The 21,288-nt window shown below is 38.8% G+C and overlaps 1 protein-coding gene across 1 annotated transcript in view; it reads left to right on the forward strand.

Moving 5' to 3' along the window:
• dhrs11a (dehydrogenase/reductase 11a) overlaps positions 1 to 21,288 on the forward strand; it is a 178,031-nt gene that overhangs the window by 84,992 nt on the left and 71,751 nt on the right. Inside the window, exon 2 of the mRNA XM_039756838.1 lies at positions 6,721 to 6,930. Coding sequence (XP_039612772.1) covers positions 6,721 to 6,930 — 210 coding nt within the window. The remainder of the gene's footprint in view (positions 1 to 6,720; positions 6,931 to 21,288) is intronic.

A 21,288-nucleotide genomic window follows, 5' to 3' on the forward strand; every position in this document is an offset into this window, starting at 1 on the left:
CTGCATCTGTCTGTCTGTTATGTGTAGTTTGCTTGTGAGCATAAAGCTTTCAATATTTTGAACAATGAGACTAGGGCCAGGTGAATATTGCTGAAAGCTAGTTTACTGATAAAGTAATTGTAAGCATTTCTTTCTACTATAGGGGAACTTCCCAGGTTTTGATGAGTATATAGGTGGAGTTGCTAAAGGTAAATAAGATTGACCCTGGTTAGCAAATATACGGAACCTTGGGTACCATGGTGTCTAATCAGGAATGTTACAAATGAGTTGTGTGTTTGCTTCTCATTACTTTAGGCTAATCAACACTTTGGTTACTAGATATCAAACAGACTGTGGTTTTTATCTCTGGAAAATCAGATATCTACACTCTGATTTGAAAAAGAGCTTGCTGGCCTCTTTTTCTCAGGATAGCCGACAATTCAGAAACCCAAAGTTAGCTTAAAAATGTACTGAAATAGTGAGTTTAAAGTTAAAGGTAGCTGCAATTAATAAGATTTGCTGATGGCTTCCCAAATCTGAGCTGTTAGATGCTTTGGCCAACAATGCTTCTTTTAAGTGGAATTGTAGGAGGAAGCACAGGAATATGAAATTATATTCGTCACTGTGAAAAACAAACAGTTACTTTTCATTTGTAGCTGATATCTCATATCTCAAGTTGACACTAAGCATATTTCATGGTCATAATGATAATTATCTTTAAAACGATCAGATCAACATTTACATAATATAACATTCTCAAACTTGCTCAATCAAAGTTACAGGGGGCAGAATGTTTAACAGCAGTAAAAGGCACAATCATTAATAATTTCTTTAGGAAAGAAGATGTTTGAAAATGCAGCCATTACAAATCCACCACGAGGCTGATCAGGTGCCACCGCAAATACCAAGAAGAGAATAAAAATAAAAAATCATTCGGAAATGGTAAATGAAAATATTTACTACAACTATCGGTAATTTTAAAATAGCACAAGAGAATATATGAAGCTATATTAGAAACAACTCAGAGCTAGATATTTTGCTTGATTTAACTGTTGTGCACAGTAGGGTTCTTTAACATTGATAGGTAGATAGTTCCAAAGTTTGGGTTCCTTGTACTTAAATGATTCCCTAGTTTTATATCTTTGGACTTCTAAGAAGGTCTGCACCTTGAGGAGTTGTGCAAGTTAAGGATTTGGGGCTAAAACATTTATAACTTTTTGTTGGGAAAGATTTTAAGATTAGATAGATAACTGGAATCCATTAGATAGATAGATAGATAGATAGATAGATAGATAGATAGATAGATAGATAGATAGATACTTTATTAATCCCAAGGGGAAATTCACATACTTCAGCAGCAGCTTACTGATAAAAAAAACAGTATTGAAATTAAAGAGTTGCATAGTGTGGGGGAGGAATGATCTCCTCAGTCTGTCATTGTAGCAGGGCAGTGACAGGAGTCTGTCGCTGAAGCTGCTCCTCTGTCTGGAGATGATACTGTTTAGTGGATGTAGTGGATTCTCCATAATTGACAGGAGACTGTTCAGCGCCCATCGCTCTGCCCATGTCAAACTGCCTAGCTCCGTGCCTACAATAGAGCTTGCCTTCCTCACCAGTTTGTCCAGGCGTGAGACTTCCTTCTTCTTTATGCTGCCTCCCCAACACACCACTGCATAGAAGAGGGCACTTGCCACAACCTTCTGATAGAACATCTGCAGCATCTTATTGCAGATGTTGAAGGACGCCAGCCTTCTAAGGAAGTATAGTCAGCTCTGTCCTCTCTTGTACAGAGCATCAGTATTGGCAGTCCAGTCCAATTTATCATCCAGCTGCACTCCCAGGTATTTATAGGTCTGAACCCTCTGCACACAGTCACCTCTGATAATCACGGGGTCCAGGAGGGGCCTGGGTCTCCTAAAATCTACCACGAGCTCCTTGGTTTTAAATTATTATCATTATTATTATATTTATAATAAAATATATTATTTTCATTATTAAATTATTTTAAGGACTGAATTTATTCATATTTTAGGTTATGATCCTTTTTTTTCTGTGTTTTAAATTAAACATAGATGTGTCAAAGATAACAAATGGAATTTGGATGGATTCAGATAAACTAAAAATCAGACCTTTTGACTGGAAAGTATTCAGCCTAAGTATTAAGACATCCTATTCATTAAAAGAATTGCTTGTTTCTGATTTCAAACACAAACAATTATCATTTATTTATACTTTCACATCAGTAAAGCAGTTAAATAATACATTAGCTAAATGTGTTATTTAGTTTAAATGACAACTAAAGCTGAGTGTCTGCAGAAAAGAGATGAAAGTTTATAACCAAATTATGTTTCTTAATTCTAAAATACATTAAGAAAAAAAACCTGGTGCTAGCATAGATAGACCTAGGGACACCATGTCCAACTGCAGAAAGTAATGAAGGAGTACTGTCTTCTACATGTATTGACAATTATTTGATGACTAACTAATAAGTAACATGACTAAGAACAGTGCATGGAAAGCCAGCTAAATACCGAAGAATGCTATAATCAATTATGTCAAATACAACATGGTTAAAAGCGTAACAGTAGTGGCATATTTTGCATTAAAGGAAAGTAGAATATCATTTACATCATGAGCTAAAGCAGTTACCTGTTGTGACTAGAAGAAAGCTGTATTTACATTTCTCGTAAAAATATGTAATTTTTAAGTGAAAAATTACATTTGTACAGATAGAATTTTCACTGAAACACTGGAAAAGAAACATAAATTGTTATGTAATACTTTAGAATTGTCAACTCTGAATCTGATTTCTTTGATATAGTTTTAGCAGTGGCTACTTTGAGTGACTCGGGAACTTTGCTATTCAGTAATTTATTAATTATGTGTATATTGTTTGTGGAACTACAACAGTACATTTTTTATTGAGCTGGTTAGACTTGCCTAAAGTAGTACAAGTAGTAGATTTCATTTTGGAAATCAGATGTAACATTCTGTTCTGTCTTTGCTTTCAGTTTTGTCTGGTGGTAAGCATAAGGGGTGGCATGTGATACAGATCTGCTTGATCTGGAAGCTGACTACACAGTCTACAGCTTTGTTGTATCCTGTTTGTAGATACTTTCAGTCTGTGTAGGGTGGTGAAACTTCTCCAATTAGTCTTTTATTTATAGTTTCCTAATTTAAAACGTATTGTTTCATTAACACTAGAATTACCAATACCTACAAAAATACTCGTAAACTGGGCCCACCTTAAATCCCTTTGCACCTCTCCATCAGCGTCTTTTGTCTTGTAAATGTGCCGATCAAGACAAGCAGCAAGCAGCCTACTATTCCATTCCCCTACCGCCGCAGAACAGACACAAAGTTCTCCCAGCTCAAGCCTTGATTAACTGGGTGTCAGGTACTTAGTTATATAGGGAAATAATGGATTGTTATTTAGAACACATGCATTTCATGCGTCTTCTATTTCTACAATAATCTATGTAAACACATCGTTAAAACAGAAACGTTTTTCATATTTTAGTAATAAATGCCAAAATTTAGACATAAACTGTTGTGGCAGTAGAGTTTCCGACCCACCTCTTGAACCCTCAGGTACCACTCCAGACAACAGGTAAAAGTCCTAGACTCTTTTATTAATTAACAATAATGTGCACAAAGCACCCTCCACACTACTCATAAACTCAATAACCAACAATACTACTCTCTCCTCCTCGCCCAGACACTTCGCCCCTCTACTTCCCAGCTCAACTCAGTGTCAGGGCTTCCCCACAATCCTTTTATACACCCTGACCCGAAGGTGTTCCTGCCCAATCAGTCCACAGTTCCTTATTCCTTCCGGGTTAGGGTAAACAGTCCTTTTCTTCAACCCGGGAGCACGTAATTCCTTCCTTTCACATGACCGTGACGTACTTCCGGGTTATAGGGCACATAGGAGCCCACGAGCCCCCCTACAGTGACTCCCGGTGGCCCCCAAGGTATCCAGCAGGGCTGTGTATAAACACTACATAGTCCATGAGGCCCTGCTGGAACTCGGGGCACGATCCTGCTGTCGGGAGAGTTCCTCCTAGCGGCCTGGGGGTGAGGGCTGTAACACGAAGCCGGCAGTCCTCCACACTGTATAATGTGTGAAGCTTGAAGTCCAAATATTAAATAAACACTTTCACAAAAGATATAAGGATTATCAGACAGCTTCTGTGGCGCAGTGGTAAGAATTGCTGATTTGTAATCAAGAGTCCCTTGGTTCAATCATGATTGCTGCGTATATTTACCGTAGTGAGTTGTATTACACAATAAAATCATACATTCAATTTGAGTTTGTAACAGCCATTGTAAATTTATAGTACTTGTAAAAGTTAGTGTTTTTTTTTTTTAACTTTTATTCTCCTAGTCACCATCGCGATGCATACTAACCCCCCAGGGATCTGTGAATTTCCCCTGGGATTATTAAAGTATCTATCTATCTATCTATCTATCTATCTATCTATCTATCTATCTATCTATCTATCTGTCTATCTATATATCTATCTATCTATCTCACGCTGTTATTTTTATTTGAAACTGGGAATAACTGTAGTTGTAAGTGGCGTTTTGAGACAATGGAACTGGAAATGCTCTGATCTGGATGGATTAAAGCTGACACACAAACGCTGGTGTATCATGCCTTCTTTGTATCTCATTGTCACTTGATTTTTTCTTTATTCAGTTTTATTGAGTGTTCCTGCTTACGCTGAATTGGTATGCACGTTATGGTCCATATTGTCAAAGCTGCACTGACAAAAAACAGAGACATAGGTATATACAGTGGTGTGAAAAACTATTTGCCCCCTTCCTGATTTCTTATTCTTTTGCATTTTTGTCACACAAAATGTTTCTGATCATCAAACACAGTAATTTTTTTTCTCCCTAAATAATAAAAACCATCATTTAAAAACTGCATTTTGTGTTTACTTGTGTTATATTTGACTAATGGTTAAATGTATTTGATGATCAGAAACATTTTGTGTGACAAACACGCAAAAGAATAGGAAATCAGGAAGGGGTCAAATAGTTTTTCACACCACTGTATGATATTTGGAATTATTAATTTTATGACTTGTATAGTACATTTCGGAATACATTGTGGCACAGGCAAAATTATTCATATTATTTATATTCATTCGCATACCATCTTGTGGTTGTAATCAGTGGCCACTTTTTTTTTTCTCCCGATCTTGCCCAGTCTCCACATTTTGGTGTACGGTGGTGTTTCTTTTGTACTCCAGAAAATGCAGAGGAAAGCATAGTACAGAGAGGTTAGTTCCATGCTATATTCAATCATCAAATTCAAATATTAACAGTTCCCACACTGTGGTTCCTATTACATTAAAGGGGCACCTGACACTGACTGAATTTGCTTTCCCGAGGAAAGCGGCTGTCTTGGAACAGAATCTTGTCGATGTAGCATTCCTCTTCTTCTTTTTCATCGCCTTTTCTTGTAAGAAGCAACGATGAAGTTCCTCTGCAAGGTAAGCAAAGAGCACTCTTCTTTTCTCTGTGGACCTGTACATGCCTTGTAAAGTACATGTGCATTGATCGCCTCCAGAAAAAGCTTGTTGTAGCACAAGCAACCGGCCACCTGCGTGCTACTGCTCGCACTGAATAAGCTCACGCCTTCTGGTCATTGATGTCAGTGCGGCTCTGAAGAAAAAAAGCAATGCTACAAATATATGTGACATTTTGAAGAAATCATTTTATGACCTAAATAGTACCAATCAGAAAACATCATACTAATACAATATTTGAAAATGAACAGCGTCAGATCTGGTGTAAATTTATGGTACTTCAGTTTTATTCTTTCAGTCACATTCACACTCTCACTACCCCGATCTGACCCTTACTAACATAGCTAACAGCATCAGCATAAATTTACGCCCATTCTGACACTGTTTGTTTTCAAATGATATTGCAAATCAGCTATACAACTATATTGGTGAGAAATCAAAATAGTTTTAGGCAAGAGAGGTACCCGGGGGAGTAAATGCGAACATTAATTTTATTTTAATTTTTTTTTCATTTTCATTTTTATTACTATTTAATTTAATATTGTTTCTTTGTATCAGTATACTGCTGCTGGATTATGTAAATTTCCCCTTGGGATTAATAAAGTATCTATCTATCTATCTATCTATCTATCTATCTATCTATCTATCTATCTATCTATCTATCTATCTATCTATCTATCTAAAAAAAAAGTTTCATTCTGATTCTGCAAACATAAGTTAACAAGTAGTGTTAAAGACGGTACTACTTTGGGCACCTGTTGGATCTCAACTTGTAATTTTGTGGAAATTACACGAATAAGAATACATTAACTGGACTGAATGGCCTGTTCTTGTCAGAAATGTTCTAATATGTGTTTTAAACTTGACTAGTTCTAACTTTTATGTTTATTTCCTTCCCTATTTGTTTAATAAAGAGCATACCACCCAGTAAAGCACAGCATTGATATACTATTTATCACATTCTCTGTTTCTTTTGTATTGTGGATGAATGAATAAATGTAGCATAATTTTTTTCAGGTCAACATGTTCACTGGCATCATAGCTCTTTTTTGAGTGTCCCCCTTTAAGATTTTAAATTTTGCTTTAGTGTAACTGTATCTTAACATTAGATAATTGCATTTATGTTTTACTTTTGTTAAATTTAAACTGCCTTTATTCTTATACACTGTGTTTTTGTGTGTGTGTGTGTGTTTTTTTATAGAAATTGGCCGCTGAGTGCCAGAGTGCTGGCTATTCTGGAACCTTAGTTCCATACAAGTGTGATCTGTCTAATGAAGAAGAGATCTTGTCCATGTTTTCTGCCATCAAGACCCTTCACCAAGGGGTGGATGTTTGCATCAATAATGCTGGTCTTGCTCATGCTGAAGCCCTACTCTGTGGAAAAACTGAAGGATGGAGGAACATGATTGATGTGAGTCTGTTTTTCTTCCAGATTTCATAAATCTGTCAGTCTTTTGCCTCATTTATGTTTACATTGTCATTTAATGATTACATCGTAGTAGCTAAGTAAATAATTATGAACTTCTTATCATTATAACCATGTTGTGTATCACTTCATTAAAACCTATAGCACCAGGTTCCTAGATTTGATTCTGTAATTTTTGTTGCTCCTTTTGCTTTTAGTTATTTTTTGCAGTTCTCAACCAAGCAGTTTTTGGAGTTTTCATTCTTACACAAGTTTGTAAAGCATTTCATACAAATCTGGTATGCTTGCTGTATGTTATGTAATGAACAAGACAGTAAATGTCATAGTGAATAGTGTATTTTGTCTTCTTTTTGTTAGTTCCACCATTTGTAAAAGAAATAGGAGTATAGTAAAGTCGCACCAGTGCTTGGTAGTACCACTGTCTTTGTGACTTGTTTTGGGGAGTTTGGAGTAAGTTATGGATAAACAAAAATTATGACACAGAGGTGGGGTTCTTCAGATTAATATGGCTAAGATTGTAGGAAACAAGTGCAGAAACAACTTTTGTATGCCGGAGTACAATTCGGTAATCATCATAAAATATGATTCAAATTTTTCTTCCTTACTTTAAAGTCTAATTATAGCAGAAAAGAAGAATCCTAAAGGAAAATTTCATGGAATTTTTATCATCTATACTAATAAAAGGCAAAGCCCTCACTGAATGACTGACTCACTGACTGACTCATCACTAATTCTCCAAGTTCCCGTGTAGGTAGAAGGCTGAAATTTGGCAGGCTCATTCCTTACAGCTTACTTACAAAAGTTGGGCAGGTTTCATTTCAAAATTCTACGCGTAATGGTCATAACTGGAAGCTATTTTTCTCCATATACTGTAATGGAGTTGAGCTGGATGGCCGTGGGGAGCGGAGTTTCGTGTGACGTCATTACACCTCCCACGTAATCACGTGAACTGACTATCAACGCAGTATGTAGAAAACCAGGAAGAGCTCAAAAAAGCGCTGAAGAAAACATGCATTATATAATTGAGAAGGCAGCGGAAACAATAACAAGCGAGCGACTGACATATATAACCATATTCATGAGTGCTGCTACTTCGGAAACAAAGCACGGTGTAAACCTAAAGTTTAATTAAGTTCATAGACAGGCTGCCGCTGGTGTTTGTAATTTAGTGCCTGCCCATATAAGGCCGTCCGTCAGCGGAAATCCAATAGAAACACTGACGTTCAATATTCACGGGTGAAGGACTGTGCTTATGCAGAGGAAGAGATGAGATGGTCAGGGTGGTGTTTGGCACAAACTCAGCGAAATTGCGAGAGAAACTTTTAAGTGCCGGGTCTTAGCTGACATTACATACAGCCGTGGACATCACATGAGATGGCACCAGCACAGCTGGGAACCTTCGATGCAAGAACACCAAGCGGCTCACGTGAACTGATGCAGTGCAGAGACAAAAAGCAACAGTTCCAAAGAGTGCTGAACAAAAACCGAATTACACAATTGAGAAGGCAGCAAAAAAATATGAAGCGTCTGATACATACAAGCATATTCATAAGTGCAGCTACTGCGGAAACAAAGCACACGGTGCAAAAAGTGAATGTCCCACTAAAGGAAGACAGTGTAAAAAAAAAACGTGCATGCAGTGTGTCACATCTCAGATAAAGAGGAAGACGAGCTGTTTATTGATGCAGTAAGAAACGAATCAATGAATGAAACCTCTTATCTTTACAATGATTGACAAACACGGAATGTAACTTGAACACAACACGTACAAACACGACCCTGATTGAAACAAATAATGATAATCAAATCCTTGATGACAGCAACACTCAATAACACTCACAAAACAATTACTGTATATTGACAATCATGTTACGTTATTTTTAAAATGTTCCCTTTTCTTTTTCATAACTTCTTTAACACACTACTTCTCCACTGCGAATATATATATATATATATATATATATATATATATATGTACCCGAATTTACATACTCTCAAATAGACAAGCCACACCTGCTAATTGTAGAGGTTCGATTCCGAGAGGGATGTACTGAGTATGTACGCGCGCTTCCTTCGATTCATTTTAACCTCGCATCTCCTTGGTTTGGGACGTATGAAAAAATATGTAGTTAACGCAGATTCATGTTACGTTATTTTTAAAATCTTTCCTTTTCTTAGCACAAGCACAGCTGAGAAGCTTTGATGCATGTACTCCATAACAAAAAATAACGCAGTTAATCACACTTTCAGTTCCAAGCAAAGGGGAACTTTTGTCAATGCATGATTTCCTGGTACATCGATCACACTGATGCACACATCACAGGTACAAAAATGTTAGAGTCGGAATGAAGCACATTCCTACGACTGATCGGAGGAAAATTTCATTTCAAAAAACTACCCGAGCAAAGCCTTGATAAAAGCATGGTTTTGTGCACACTGAAAAGCAAGCAAAATTAGATGCATTACAGAAAGCGGACTTTGTGGCTCTTACTGGGGATCATTGGACTTCCGTGACCGTTAGTAATTCTAATTACATCTAATTACAAAATGTTCAATGATCACAATGTTTTAGCCTAATGTACAAAATAAGGTTGCTCAGAGTTTAATGATTAAGTTGGTCAAATTACCTTTTATGTTTCTGACTTTTTTTAAGAAGAAAAACTGCACTTTATGTTGAAATTTTGGGTATTATTATTTAAAGACAATACCATTCTGAAAATGTACTTAAAGTACTTAAACTACCACTTTATTTTTAAGTCTGCCCAATTTTAACCAGGGATGATATTTTTGTTTCTGTTTTGAATTCAAATGCAGTTTAAAAGCATTTTTTTCAGAAATTAAAAGAGCTTGAGTTTACAATATTCATGTCCATGTCTATTATTTGATTCTGTCGCCCACTAAAACCCTTTTAAATTAAAAAAAACATTTGCGATTTGGGGCAAATTTACGTGTGCGATTACATACGATTAATCAAGATTAATTATTACACAGCCTCTAATTAATTGGATTAATTTTTTTAATCGAGTCCCACTCCTAATATATATATGTAGATTTATATATATATGTGTATATACAGTATATATGTAGATATGTATATGTGTATATATATGTGTGTGTGTGTGTGTATATATATATATGTGTGTATATATGTATATATATTTATATGTATATGTATATATATATATGTGGTGAGGTGTGGCAGAAAAGTAATGAGACTGGCAACACTGCAAGCGATCTGGCAACCCTGCACTGTTGTCCTTGATAGAGCACGTGTATCAGTACCCTCCCATAGATCAGTGCGAGTTTCAACTCCTTCCGTTAACTATGTGATTTTTGTGACTGCTATTAGCGAAGTTGTGTTTTTGGTTGTGTGTCACGCAAAAATGGAACAGCGTAATTTGGAGCAATGTTGTGCCATTAAATTTTGTGTTAAGCTTGGAAAATCGGCAAGTGTGACGTTTGAAAAGTTAAAACAGGCCTATGGGGAACATTCTTTATCCTGAGCTCAAGTTTTTCGCTGGCACAAATCATTTTTGGAAGGCAGAAAACACGTTGAAGATGAACACCATTCAGGGAGGCCTTGAACTTTGAAAACCAATGAAAACATCGAACGTGTGAACACTCTTGTGAGATCAGACCATCTTTTAAAATTAAAAATGTTGAGTGAACAATTAAATTCGAACAGATTTACCGTTCATCAAATTTTGACTGAACATTTGCACATGTGAAAGGTCTGTGCTAAAATGGTGCTGAAAAACCTCACAATTGAGCAGAAGGACAATCGAAAAAACGAGTGTCTTGATCTTCTTGACAGAATCTCTAATGAGCAAGATTTCTTTAGTCGTGTGATCACAGGTGATGAATCATGGATTTTTGAATACGATCCTGAGACCAAGAGGCAAAGTCAGGAGTGGCACACTGCAAACTCTCCTCGACCAAAGAAAGCTCGAATGAGCAAATCGAAGATCAAATCAATGCTGATTTGTTTTTTTGACAAAAGGGGAATCGTCCACAAAGAATTTGTTCCTCCAGGACAAACTGTCAACCAAGTTTTTTATAAAGACGTCCTTGAAAGGCTCAGAAACAGGGTCATTCGCATGAGACCAGACATTGCAGACAAATTGATGCTCCATCATGACAACGCCCCATGTCACACTGCCCTCTCCATAACAGAATTTTTGACCTCAAAAGGCATTCCTGTGGTTCCCCAGCCCCCTTATTCACCTGACCTCAGTCCGTGTGACTTTTTCCTTTTTCCTAAACTGAAAATGTCCTCAAAGGACGTAATTTCGGGACTTTAGAAAACATCCAAAAGAGTGTAACGGACATGCTGAAGACCATATCGGTTGAAGAATTCCAGCGCTGCTACCAACAGTGGGAACAACGTCTCCATCGGTGTGCAGCTGCCCAAGGGAACTACTTTGAAGGGGATAACATTGATGTTTGAAAAAAATAAAAACTTTGGTAAATAAAAAATCAGTCTCATTACTTTTCTGCCACAACTTGTTGTTTTTTCGATTGTCCTTCTGCTCAATCGTGAGGTTTTTCGCTGTAAATCGTGGGGCCTTCCTGTTACTTTAGTAGAATAACAGCAATCCTGAAAGCAGTGTCAGCAGTTGGCAGTTACGTACTTCTCTGTATATATATGTATATATATATATATATATATAGTGGTCCCCGGCCGGGAGAGGATGGCTTCTGCCTCCTCCAGACCGCGAGGGGGCGTCCGTCCTGGTTATGTTGGGGGCCGCGGGTAGAGGGCTTAGAAGCCCAGCCCTGTAGGGACCTGTGGCCACCGCCAGACGGCACCCCGATGCCGGTTTATCCCGTGTGGTCCTCAGCCAGGGCGGGAGCCGGGGTGAGAGCCCGGCCGGGACCCTTGGAGGACCAGAGGAGGGCGTGTGCCTCCTCCAGACTGCGAGGGGGCGTCCGTCCTGGTTATGCAGGAGGCCTCGGGTAGGGGGCTTGGAAGCCCAGCCCTTTAGGGACCCGTGGCCACCGCCAGGCGGTGCCCCAGTGCCTATTTATCCCGGGAGCCCGGCACTTCCGCCACACCAGGAAGTGCCGGGGAAGACGACAGGGGACACCCGGACGGCTTCCGGGTGTGCAGCCGGCACTTCTGCCACACAGGGGTGTGGCCAACTCTAATTGCCGGGAAGCAGCTGGAGCCCATCCGGGTTCACATAAGAGGGGCCGCCTCCCTCCAGTCATTGGTGGATGTCGGGAGGTAGCAAGACAGAGCTGGGGAGAAGACTGGAGGCGGCCAGGAAGAGAAGGCACAGAGACTGTGAGCCCTGGACATTGGGGGAATCAGTGCAAGAGGCACTGGGGTTGATGCACTACAAACTTGTAAATATTGTAAATAAACGGTGTGTTGGGTGAACATAAGATGTCCGTCTGTGTGTGTCTGGGCCAGCTTTCACTATATATATATATATATATATATATATGTATATATATATATATATATATATATATATATATATATATATATATATATGCCAGCAACACTCATGACAATGACAAAACAATTACATTGTCAATCATGTTACGTTATTATTAAAATGTTTCCTTTTCTTTTTACTTCTCCGCTGCCAAACGCGGGTATTTTGATATATAAACTGCTCAAAAAAATTAAAGGAACACTTTGAAAACACATCAGATCTCAATGGGAAAAAGAAATCCTCCTGGATATCTATACTGATATAGACTGGGTAATGTGTTAGGAACGAAAGGATGCCATATCGCTTGATGGAAATGAAAATGATCAACCTACAGAGCCCTGAATTCAAAGACCCCAGAAATCAGAGTGAAAAATTATGTGGCAGGCTAGTCCATTTTGCCAAAATTTAATTGCAGCAACTCAAAATTGTACGCAGCACTTTGTATGGCCCCTGTGTTCTTGTATACATGCCTGACAACATCGGTGCATGCTTCTAATGAGATGACAGATGGTGTTGTGGGGGATCTCCTCCCAGATTTGGACCAGGGCATCACTGAGCTCCTGGACAGTCTGAGGTGCAACCTGGTGGCATTGGATGGACCAAAACATAATGTCCCAGAGGTGTTCTATTGGATTTAGGTCAGGAAAGTGTGGTGGCCAGTCAATGGTATCAATTCCTTCATCCTCCAGGAACTGCCTGCATACTCTCACCACATGAGGCCAGGAATTGTCGTGCACCAGGAGCCACTGTACCAGCATAGGGTCTGACAATGGGTCCAAGGATTTCATCCTGATACCTAATGGCAGCCAAGGTGCCTTTGTCAAGCCTGTAGCGGTCTGTGTGACCCTCCATGGATATGCCTCCCCAGACAATCATTAACCCACCACCAAACTGCTCATGCTGAATGATGTTACAGGCAGCATAATGTTCTCCATGGCTTCTCCAGACCCTTTCACTTCTGTAACGTGCTCAGGGTGAACCTGCTCTCATCTGTAAAAAGCACAGGGCACCAGTGGTGCATCTGCCAATTCTGGTATTCTATGGCGAATGCCAATCGAGCTGCATGCTGCTGGGCAGTGAGCTCAGGGCCCATTAGAGGACATGGGGCCCTTGGGTCACCCTCATGAAGTCTTTCTGGTTGTTTGGTCAGAGACATTCACACCAGTGGCCTGCTGGAGGTCATTTTGTAGGGCTCTGGCAGTGCTCATCCTGTTCCTCCTTGCCCAAAGGAGCAGATACTGGTCCTGCTGATGGGTTATGGACTTTCTATGGCCCTCTCCAGCTCTCCTACAGTAACTGCTTGTCTCCTAGAATCTCCTCCATGCCCTTGAGACTGTGCAGGGAGACACAGCAAACCTTCTGGCAATGACACGTATTGATGTGCCATCCTGGAGAAGTTGGACTACCTGTGCAACCTCTGTAGGGTCCAGGTATCGCCTCATGCTACCAGTAGTGACACTGACTGTAGCCAAATGCAAAACTAGTGAAGAAACAGTCAGAAAAGATGAGGAGGGAAAAATGTCAGTGGCCTCCACCTGTTAAACCATTCCTGTTTTGGGGGTCATCTCATTGTTGCCCCTCTAGTGCATCTGTTGTTAATTTCATTAACACCACAGCAGCTGAAACTGATTAACAACCCCCTCTGCTACTTAACTGACCAGATTAATATCCCATAAGTTTCATTGACTTTATGCTATACTCTGATTAAATAGTGTTCCTTTAATTCTTTTGAGCAGTATATAGATAGATAGATAGATAGATAGATAGATAGATAGATAGATAGATAGATAGATATGACAACAAAACTCATATCAATGACAAAACAATTACATTAACAATCATCTTACGTTATTTTTAAAATATTTCCTTTTCTTTTTCATAACTTCTTTAACACACTACTTCTCCGCTGCGAAGCGCGGGTATTCTGCTACTGTCTTATAAGATGCACAATGTAAAGTTAACTTAATTGTAATCTTTTGAACTTGGTTTTGGTTATTCTCTTTATATTTATAGGTGTGTGTGTAATTCCCAAGTAGGAGATGCATGTTGGATTGTTCTTGGACGGTTTTGTACCTTGTTACTAGGGCCCACAATTTACCGCGGCCCATGGAATTTAACGCCACGCCATGTAATTTAGGGTTTTGTGCCAAGCCGCGGAATTAACCTAACTGCCGCAGAAAATACCAAATCTGAATGAAATCTCACCATTTGAGGCATATTGATATTAGTATGATTAGTTTTGATTACTTATTTAAGTTCTTTCTTTAGCCTATTGCATCATCTCATTAATATCTCGTTCGTTACTACTGAAATCGAACACAGTGGAGCTACAGTCCAGTTAAAGAAGCTGTTGGCGTTGCTGCAAAGTACTGATAAACTTAACGAGTTGAGAGCTGAATTTGAATTTGTATCTGTTCACTGCCAGTCAATTATGAACACTCTGACTTCTTTCGAGGCACAGTCATTCATGGTTGTCGATGTCTACAAAAAAGTGTCTGACTTACTGTCTTGCCTGAAATCGTCCAGATTTCTAATTGCAACCAGCAGCTGTGAAGATGCAAAGCACAATGCTGCTGCTAAACTTAATATTTTGTGGGAACCAAACAGCCGGCAATAGACCTATTCAGATCTGTGAGAATATTTGATCCACGACAGCTACCACTCTTATCGAAGAATTTTGCTGATCATGCACTATCAGCGCCAACAATGATGGCTGCAGCAGATGAATGGCAAGTTTATCTGGACATAGCATTTCGTGAAGTAATTCCAGCTGATATCATTGCTTTTTGGGGTGCCTTAGAGAACAGACTGCCTCGCTTAGCAGCTCTTGCTAAAGTCTACATTGCGTTGCTAAAGTCTACATTGCATTGATGTGGAACGTTCGTTCTCAAAATATGGATCAGTGTTGTCAACACTGCGATATTCTCTGTCACAAGGAAACCTACGAGCTTACAGTGCTGTTTTCTTCAACAATAAATAAACAACTTTAGAAACATTATTCGATAGTTGAGAATAATATTATGCCTACATATGCTTCAGCATCGTTTGCCTAAAGCAGATCTGTGGATTAAAAAGTGCGGATGTGAACACTTTGATATACCTATTTGATTAGTATTACGAATTATGATTGATTATTATTAAGGATTAAGAATAAGAAAAATTGCATTTATTTTACATGGGTTACAAATTAGTCTTATGGAGTTCTGGTACTGCATTTGCCGTGAATTTAAAAAACATACCACGGAATTTACGATTTCTTGCCGCTGTAAATCGTGGGCCCTTCTTGTTACTTTAGTAGAATAACAGCAATCCTGAAAGCAGTGTCAGCAGTTGGCAGTCAATTTAGTTGGATTGTAATGGAGCCAACCATTACAGTGTGCAGCCCAGGGCTCATACTGTTGCCCCATCCCTACACAGACAGGCAGGACACAGGTTCACCACACAACACACACATTTATTCTTCCCCACAATATACAAACAAGGGCAACAGTGCTTGCACAGTCCTCCACAAAGGCTTTGTCCTTCTTCCTTCCGACTCTGGCTGTTGAATGATGGAGACTGACACCCTTTTATTGGACATCTGGAGGAACTCCAGGTGCCCAAAGACCTTCTTGCGGCAGCACTTCCTGGTGTGGTGGAAGTGCTGACAAGCAGGGCCCAGAAAATGTCCAGGAACCCCCTGGCGGGGGCTGCCATCTATTGGTCCAGGGAAGAGAGTGTCCTGAAAAATCTCTCTCCTCCAGTCCTTTCATCGTCAGGGCTTTTCACCTGTCTGTCACAATAGTTAATCATTGACACGATAGTTGAAAACAGCCAAAACATTAAAATATAAAAATCAAACTGATTGAAATAATGACATTTCAAAATTACATTTTAAAATGTTTTGTATGACAAATTGATGTCAAGAATTTAAATGTCGGTTGTGTAATGGGATTTTGCCAAGAATCCCATTTTACAATATTATCCTAATAACTGGGTCATGAAACAATATTTCAGCATTGGTTATGCTTTAAATAAGTTGTATTCTGATTCAGTTCAGTAGTAGATGTATTTTTTTCTTTATATATTTCACTGGAAGGAATTATTTTCCTAGAGGCAAAAAGCATTTAATCTCATTTAAAACTGTTTTAATTATAGAAATTAATTGCAAGTTTGTTGGTAGTCTCCACAATAAAACTAGGAATACTCACTTCAGGTGTATAACTTATACAGGTGATGCACATTTACAACATAACTCATAATTGATGAAAATTGCCTCTCATACTGCAATTGTGCTTATTAATATTAATTAATAGCACTACAGTGAAATATGATAAAAATTGTTAAATCCTGGATTAGTTGAAAATTAAAAAAAGTGTTATAAACAATTTTTTTGTTTACAATAAAGATTCAGGATGTTTAGTAAAATATTTGCCTGTTTTTGTAATACAGTAAATTACTAATATAAAATAATTACAAAGTAAAATGTAAGTAGAACACAAACATCACCCTTTTTTTTCTAAAACAATTGTTATTTCTGAAACAGCCATCACCACTACTTTATCATTCCAAAAAGTAAAATATAGGAAACTATTAAACATTGGAAAGTTAAATTATGCTTTTGCTCTATTAAGAAAACAAACATTGCATTGAATGTAAAATCAAAGCAGAGGATACACTCTTAAATGACAGCAATACGAGATAATGTAAACACAACCTGATAGTTCTGTTATACATGTACTAGGGTTCACCCCATGCTCGCTTCTCTCGCCAACCCCCCTGGCCTACGCTACGTGCCAGCCACTTCGCGTCTCTGCCGCTTAAACGGTGATACAGTGAGAAACAAATACCGTTTTTTTTTACCTCTTCTTTGCTCGATCAGCTGTTGGCTTGCTGCTGCTGCTGACGTGCTGCATGATCTGCATCTTGTACCGCGCTGCAAATGTTTAAAAGCCTGTACAGCAGCTGCCCTATAATCTCTTGGCACAAAGTCTCGTCTTGTGGGATGTGAGTTCTTGATATTTTAGTTTATAATTTAAAAACTGAATATGAATCTGAATATCTAACAACATCACATTAAAGTTCGATAAATTTTGAAAAGAATGATACCAAACATATATATGTAGATTTTAAAATAAACCCGATTTAAAGTGTGACAAAAAAGTCACTTAAAATCGTTGCACAAAATCATTGCACTTTTAGGCTTAGGATTTTATATATATATATATAGAGTCGATGTAAAAGCCTTACATGTAACAATGCAGGATATGTATAGCAATCACAAGAAGTATTTAGATGTTAACACATTTTACATGCTGCTGCAATTGTGTCATTCACAGTCATGTGAAAAATTAAGTACACTCCATAAACTGACCCTGCACTTTGCCACCCCCTCAAACAGCTAAGCAGCTAAGCCAGCTAAATGACGACTCGTACATATAATAATTCATATCACTGAGCCATTATCATTATGTGCATTGACGTGACAAACATATTACACAAAAACAATGAATATGATGCACAGACTATGAACCTATGATTCATTTATTTTGGGGATAAATGGCTTTGACAGTCGTGATGCCTTTGTAGTTGGCTTGTTGGTAAGGGAAATGGCTGAACCCTCAGTTTTTCATTTGGACTGCATTATTCATTGTAACAGCAATTATGTAATTACATGTGTCAGGTGCTAGTGGTTACCTGCTCAGACATATGATGCTGTGCACATTTCCTGGACCCCCACTTTGCAACTTTGTTTATTGGATATTTTTTGTTTGTAAATCTTTGTTGCCATACCATGTTCCCTAGATACAATAATTTCTTAAGTTGATATATTTTATTGCAAAAGAATATGATCTTGTGCTATTCTTTGTGAAGAACACACTTAAGTTACAAAAAAAGGCTTTAATTCTTTTACTGTATTATATAGTTCTTATTGCAGTGCAGTTGTGCAGCATATACACACCAATCATATAGTGCATCTTTTTTGTTTAATATGTATAAATAAATACTGGATTGTTTTACTGTCCATTAGTTCTTATTACTAAGAAATATTTTAAGTGTAATACAAGTAGTAAAAATGTTTCTATTTGTTATTAAATTAGCATTGAATTTGTATGTAATTACATGATAAAAACAGTTAAAATTTTACTTTTTCTGATTGGAAAACTTATTTTTAAGCTATTTCAACAAAAAAGATTGAACTTCGACATGTACAGTGCATCTGGAAAGTATTCCCAGCACATCACTTTTTCCACATTTTGTTATGTTACAGCATTATTCCAAAATGGATTAGATTCATTTTTTTCCTCAGAATTCTACACACAACATCCCATAATGACAACGTGAAAAAAGTTTACTTGAGGTTTTTGCAAATTTATTAAAAATAAAAAAACTGAGAAATCATATGTACATAAGTATTCACAGCCTTTGCTCAATACTTTGTTGATGCACCTTTGGCAGCAATTACAGCCTCAAGTCTTTTTGAATATGATGCCACAAGCTTGGCACACCTATCCTTGGCCAGTTTTGCCCATTCCTCTTTGCAGCACCTCTCAAGCTCCATCAGGTTGGATGGGAAGCGTCGGTGCACAGTCATTTTAAGATCTCTCCAGAGATGTTCAATCGGATTCAAGTCTGGGCTCTGGCTGGGCCACTCAAGGACATTCACAGAGTTGTCCTGAAGCCACTCCTTTGATATCGTGGCTGTTTGATTAGAATCGTTCTCCTGCTAAAAGATGAACCGTCGCCCCAGTCTGAGGTCAAGAGCGCTCTGGAGCAGGTTTTCATCCAGAGTGTCTCTGTACATTGCTGCAGTCATCTTTCCCTTTATCCTGACTAGTCTCCCAGTTCCTGCTGCTGAAAAACATCCCCACAGCATGATGCTGCCACCACAATGCTTCACTGTAGGGATGGTATTGGCCTGGTGATGAGCGGTACCTGGTTTCCTCCAAACATGACGCCTGGCATTCACACCAAAGAGTTCAATCTTTGTCTCATCAGACCAGAGAATTTTGTTTCTCATGGTGTGAGAGTACTTCAAGTGCCTTTGGCAAACTCCAGGCAGGCTGCCATGTGCCTTTTAGTAAGGAGTGGCTTCCGTCTAGCTATTCTACCATACAGGCCTGATTGGTGGATTGCTGCAGAGATGGTTGTCCTTCTGGAAAGTTCTCCTCTCTCCACAGAGGACCTCTGGAGGTCACAAAGTGACCATCGGGTTCTTGGTCACCTCCCTGACTAAGGCCCTTCTCCCCCGATCGTTCAGTTTAGATGGCCGGCCAGCTCTAGGAAGAGTCCTGGTGGTTTCGAACTTCTTCCACTTACGGATAATGGAGGCCACTGTGCTCACTGGGACCTTCAAAGCAGCAGAAATTTTTCTGTAACCTTCCCCAGATTTGTGCCTCGAGACAATCCTGTCTCGGAGGTCTACAGACAAATCCTTTGACTTCATGCTTGGTTTGTGCTCTGACGTGAACTGTCAACTGTGGGGCCTTTATATAGACAGGTGTGTGCCTTTCCAAATCATGTCCAATCAACTGAATTTACCACAGGTGGACTCCAATTAAGCTACAAAAACATCTCAAGGATGATCAGGGGAAACAGGATGCACCAAGCTCAATTTTGAGCTTCATGGCAAAGGCTGTGAATACTTATGTACATGTGATTTTTTAGTTTTTTTATTTTTAATAAATTTGCAAAAACCTCAAGTAAACTTTTTTCACATCATTATGGGATGTTGTGTATAGAATTCTGAGGAAAAAAATGAATTTAATCCATTTTGGAATAAGGCTGTAACATAACAAAATGTGGAAAAAATGATGCGCTGTGAATACTTTCCGGATGCACTGTATATTGCTTATTGGTCTTTTTCTTCTTCTTTCGGCTGCTCCCATTAGGGGTCGCCACAGCGGATCATCTTCTTCCATATCTTTCTGTCCTCTGCATCTTGTTCTGTTACACCCATCACCTGCATGTCCTCTCTCACCACATCCATTAACCTTCGCTTAGGCCTTCCTCTTTTCCTCTTCTTTGCCAACTCTATCCTTAGCATCCTTCTCCTAATATACCCAGCATCTCTCCTCTGTACATGTCCAAACCAATGCAATCTTGCCTCTCTGCCTTTGTCTCCCAACTGTCCAACTTGACTGATCCTCTAATGCAGGGCTATTCAATTGGCGGCCCGCGGGCCACATGCGGCCCAGAATCAACCTCCGAGTGGCCCAGCCCGTGGCCCATAGATAATAAATTAATATATATTATTCATAAATTGTTATTTAATATAATTTTATATAATATATATATTATATTAATATAAATATATAGTATATTAATATAAATATAAAGTATTTATTATGTCTATGGTCCCGCCAAAAACGTGCATTCCTACGTAAATTACATAGCCTGCAACACGCAAACAATGCAGAGCGTGCCGGTAGTATCTTAGATTACTATCAGTATGTCTTTCTCAACACTGAAACGTAAAATTGCCAATGAAAGCCGTAAGTTTAACCCTGCCTGGACTGACAAATACTTGTTTATTTTACTGCCACATCCAAACGCCAAACCGATGTGTTTAATTTGTAATGAGTGTGTTGGAGTATTTAAAGATTACAATGTGCGGAGGCATCACCAATTTTCCAGAGGGATCTCAAGAGAGGGCTGCAAAAATGCAGAGTTTGATTGCATCTTACAACTGGAGCAGTACTACCATGGTGCGGTCATTCACAGCCCAAGAGAGAGCTACTGCAGCATCCCTTCGTGTTTCCTGGATACTGGCAAAAAAGAAAAGGCCATTCACAGACTCTGAAACCGTGAAGGACTGTATGCTGGCTGTCGTGGATGAGGTGATAAATGACGATAAAATTAAAATGAGCGTGGTATCTGCTATAAAAAACGTACCCCTGTCAGATACTTCAAACATTCG

The sequence above is a fragment of the Polypterus senegalus genome, chromosome 6 (genome assembly GCF_016835505.1).
Source record: "Polypterus senegalus isolate Bchr_013 chromosome 6, ASM1683550v1, whole genome shotgun sequence".
In the NCBI taxonomy this organism is placed as follows: Eukaryota; Metazoa; Chordata; class Cladistia; order Polypteriformes; family Polypteridae; genus Polypterus; species Polypterus senegalus.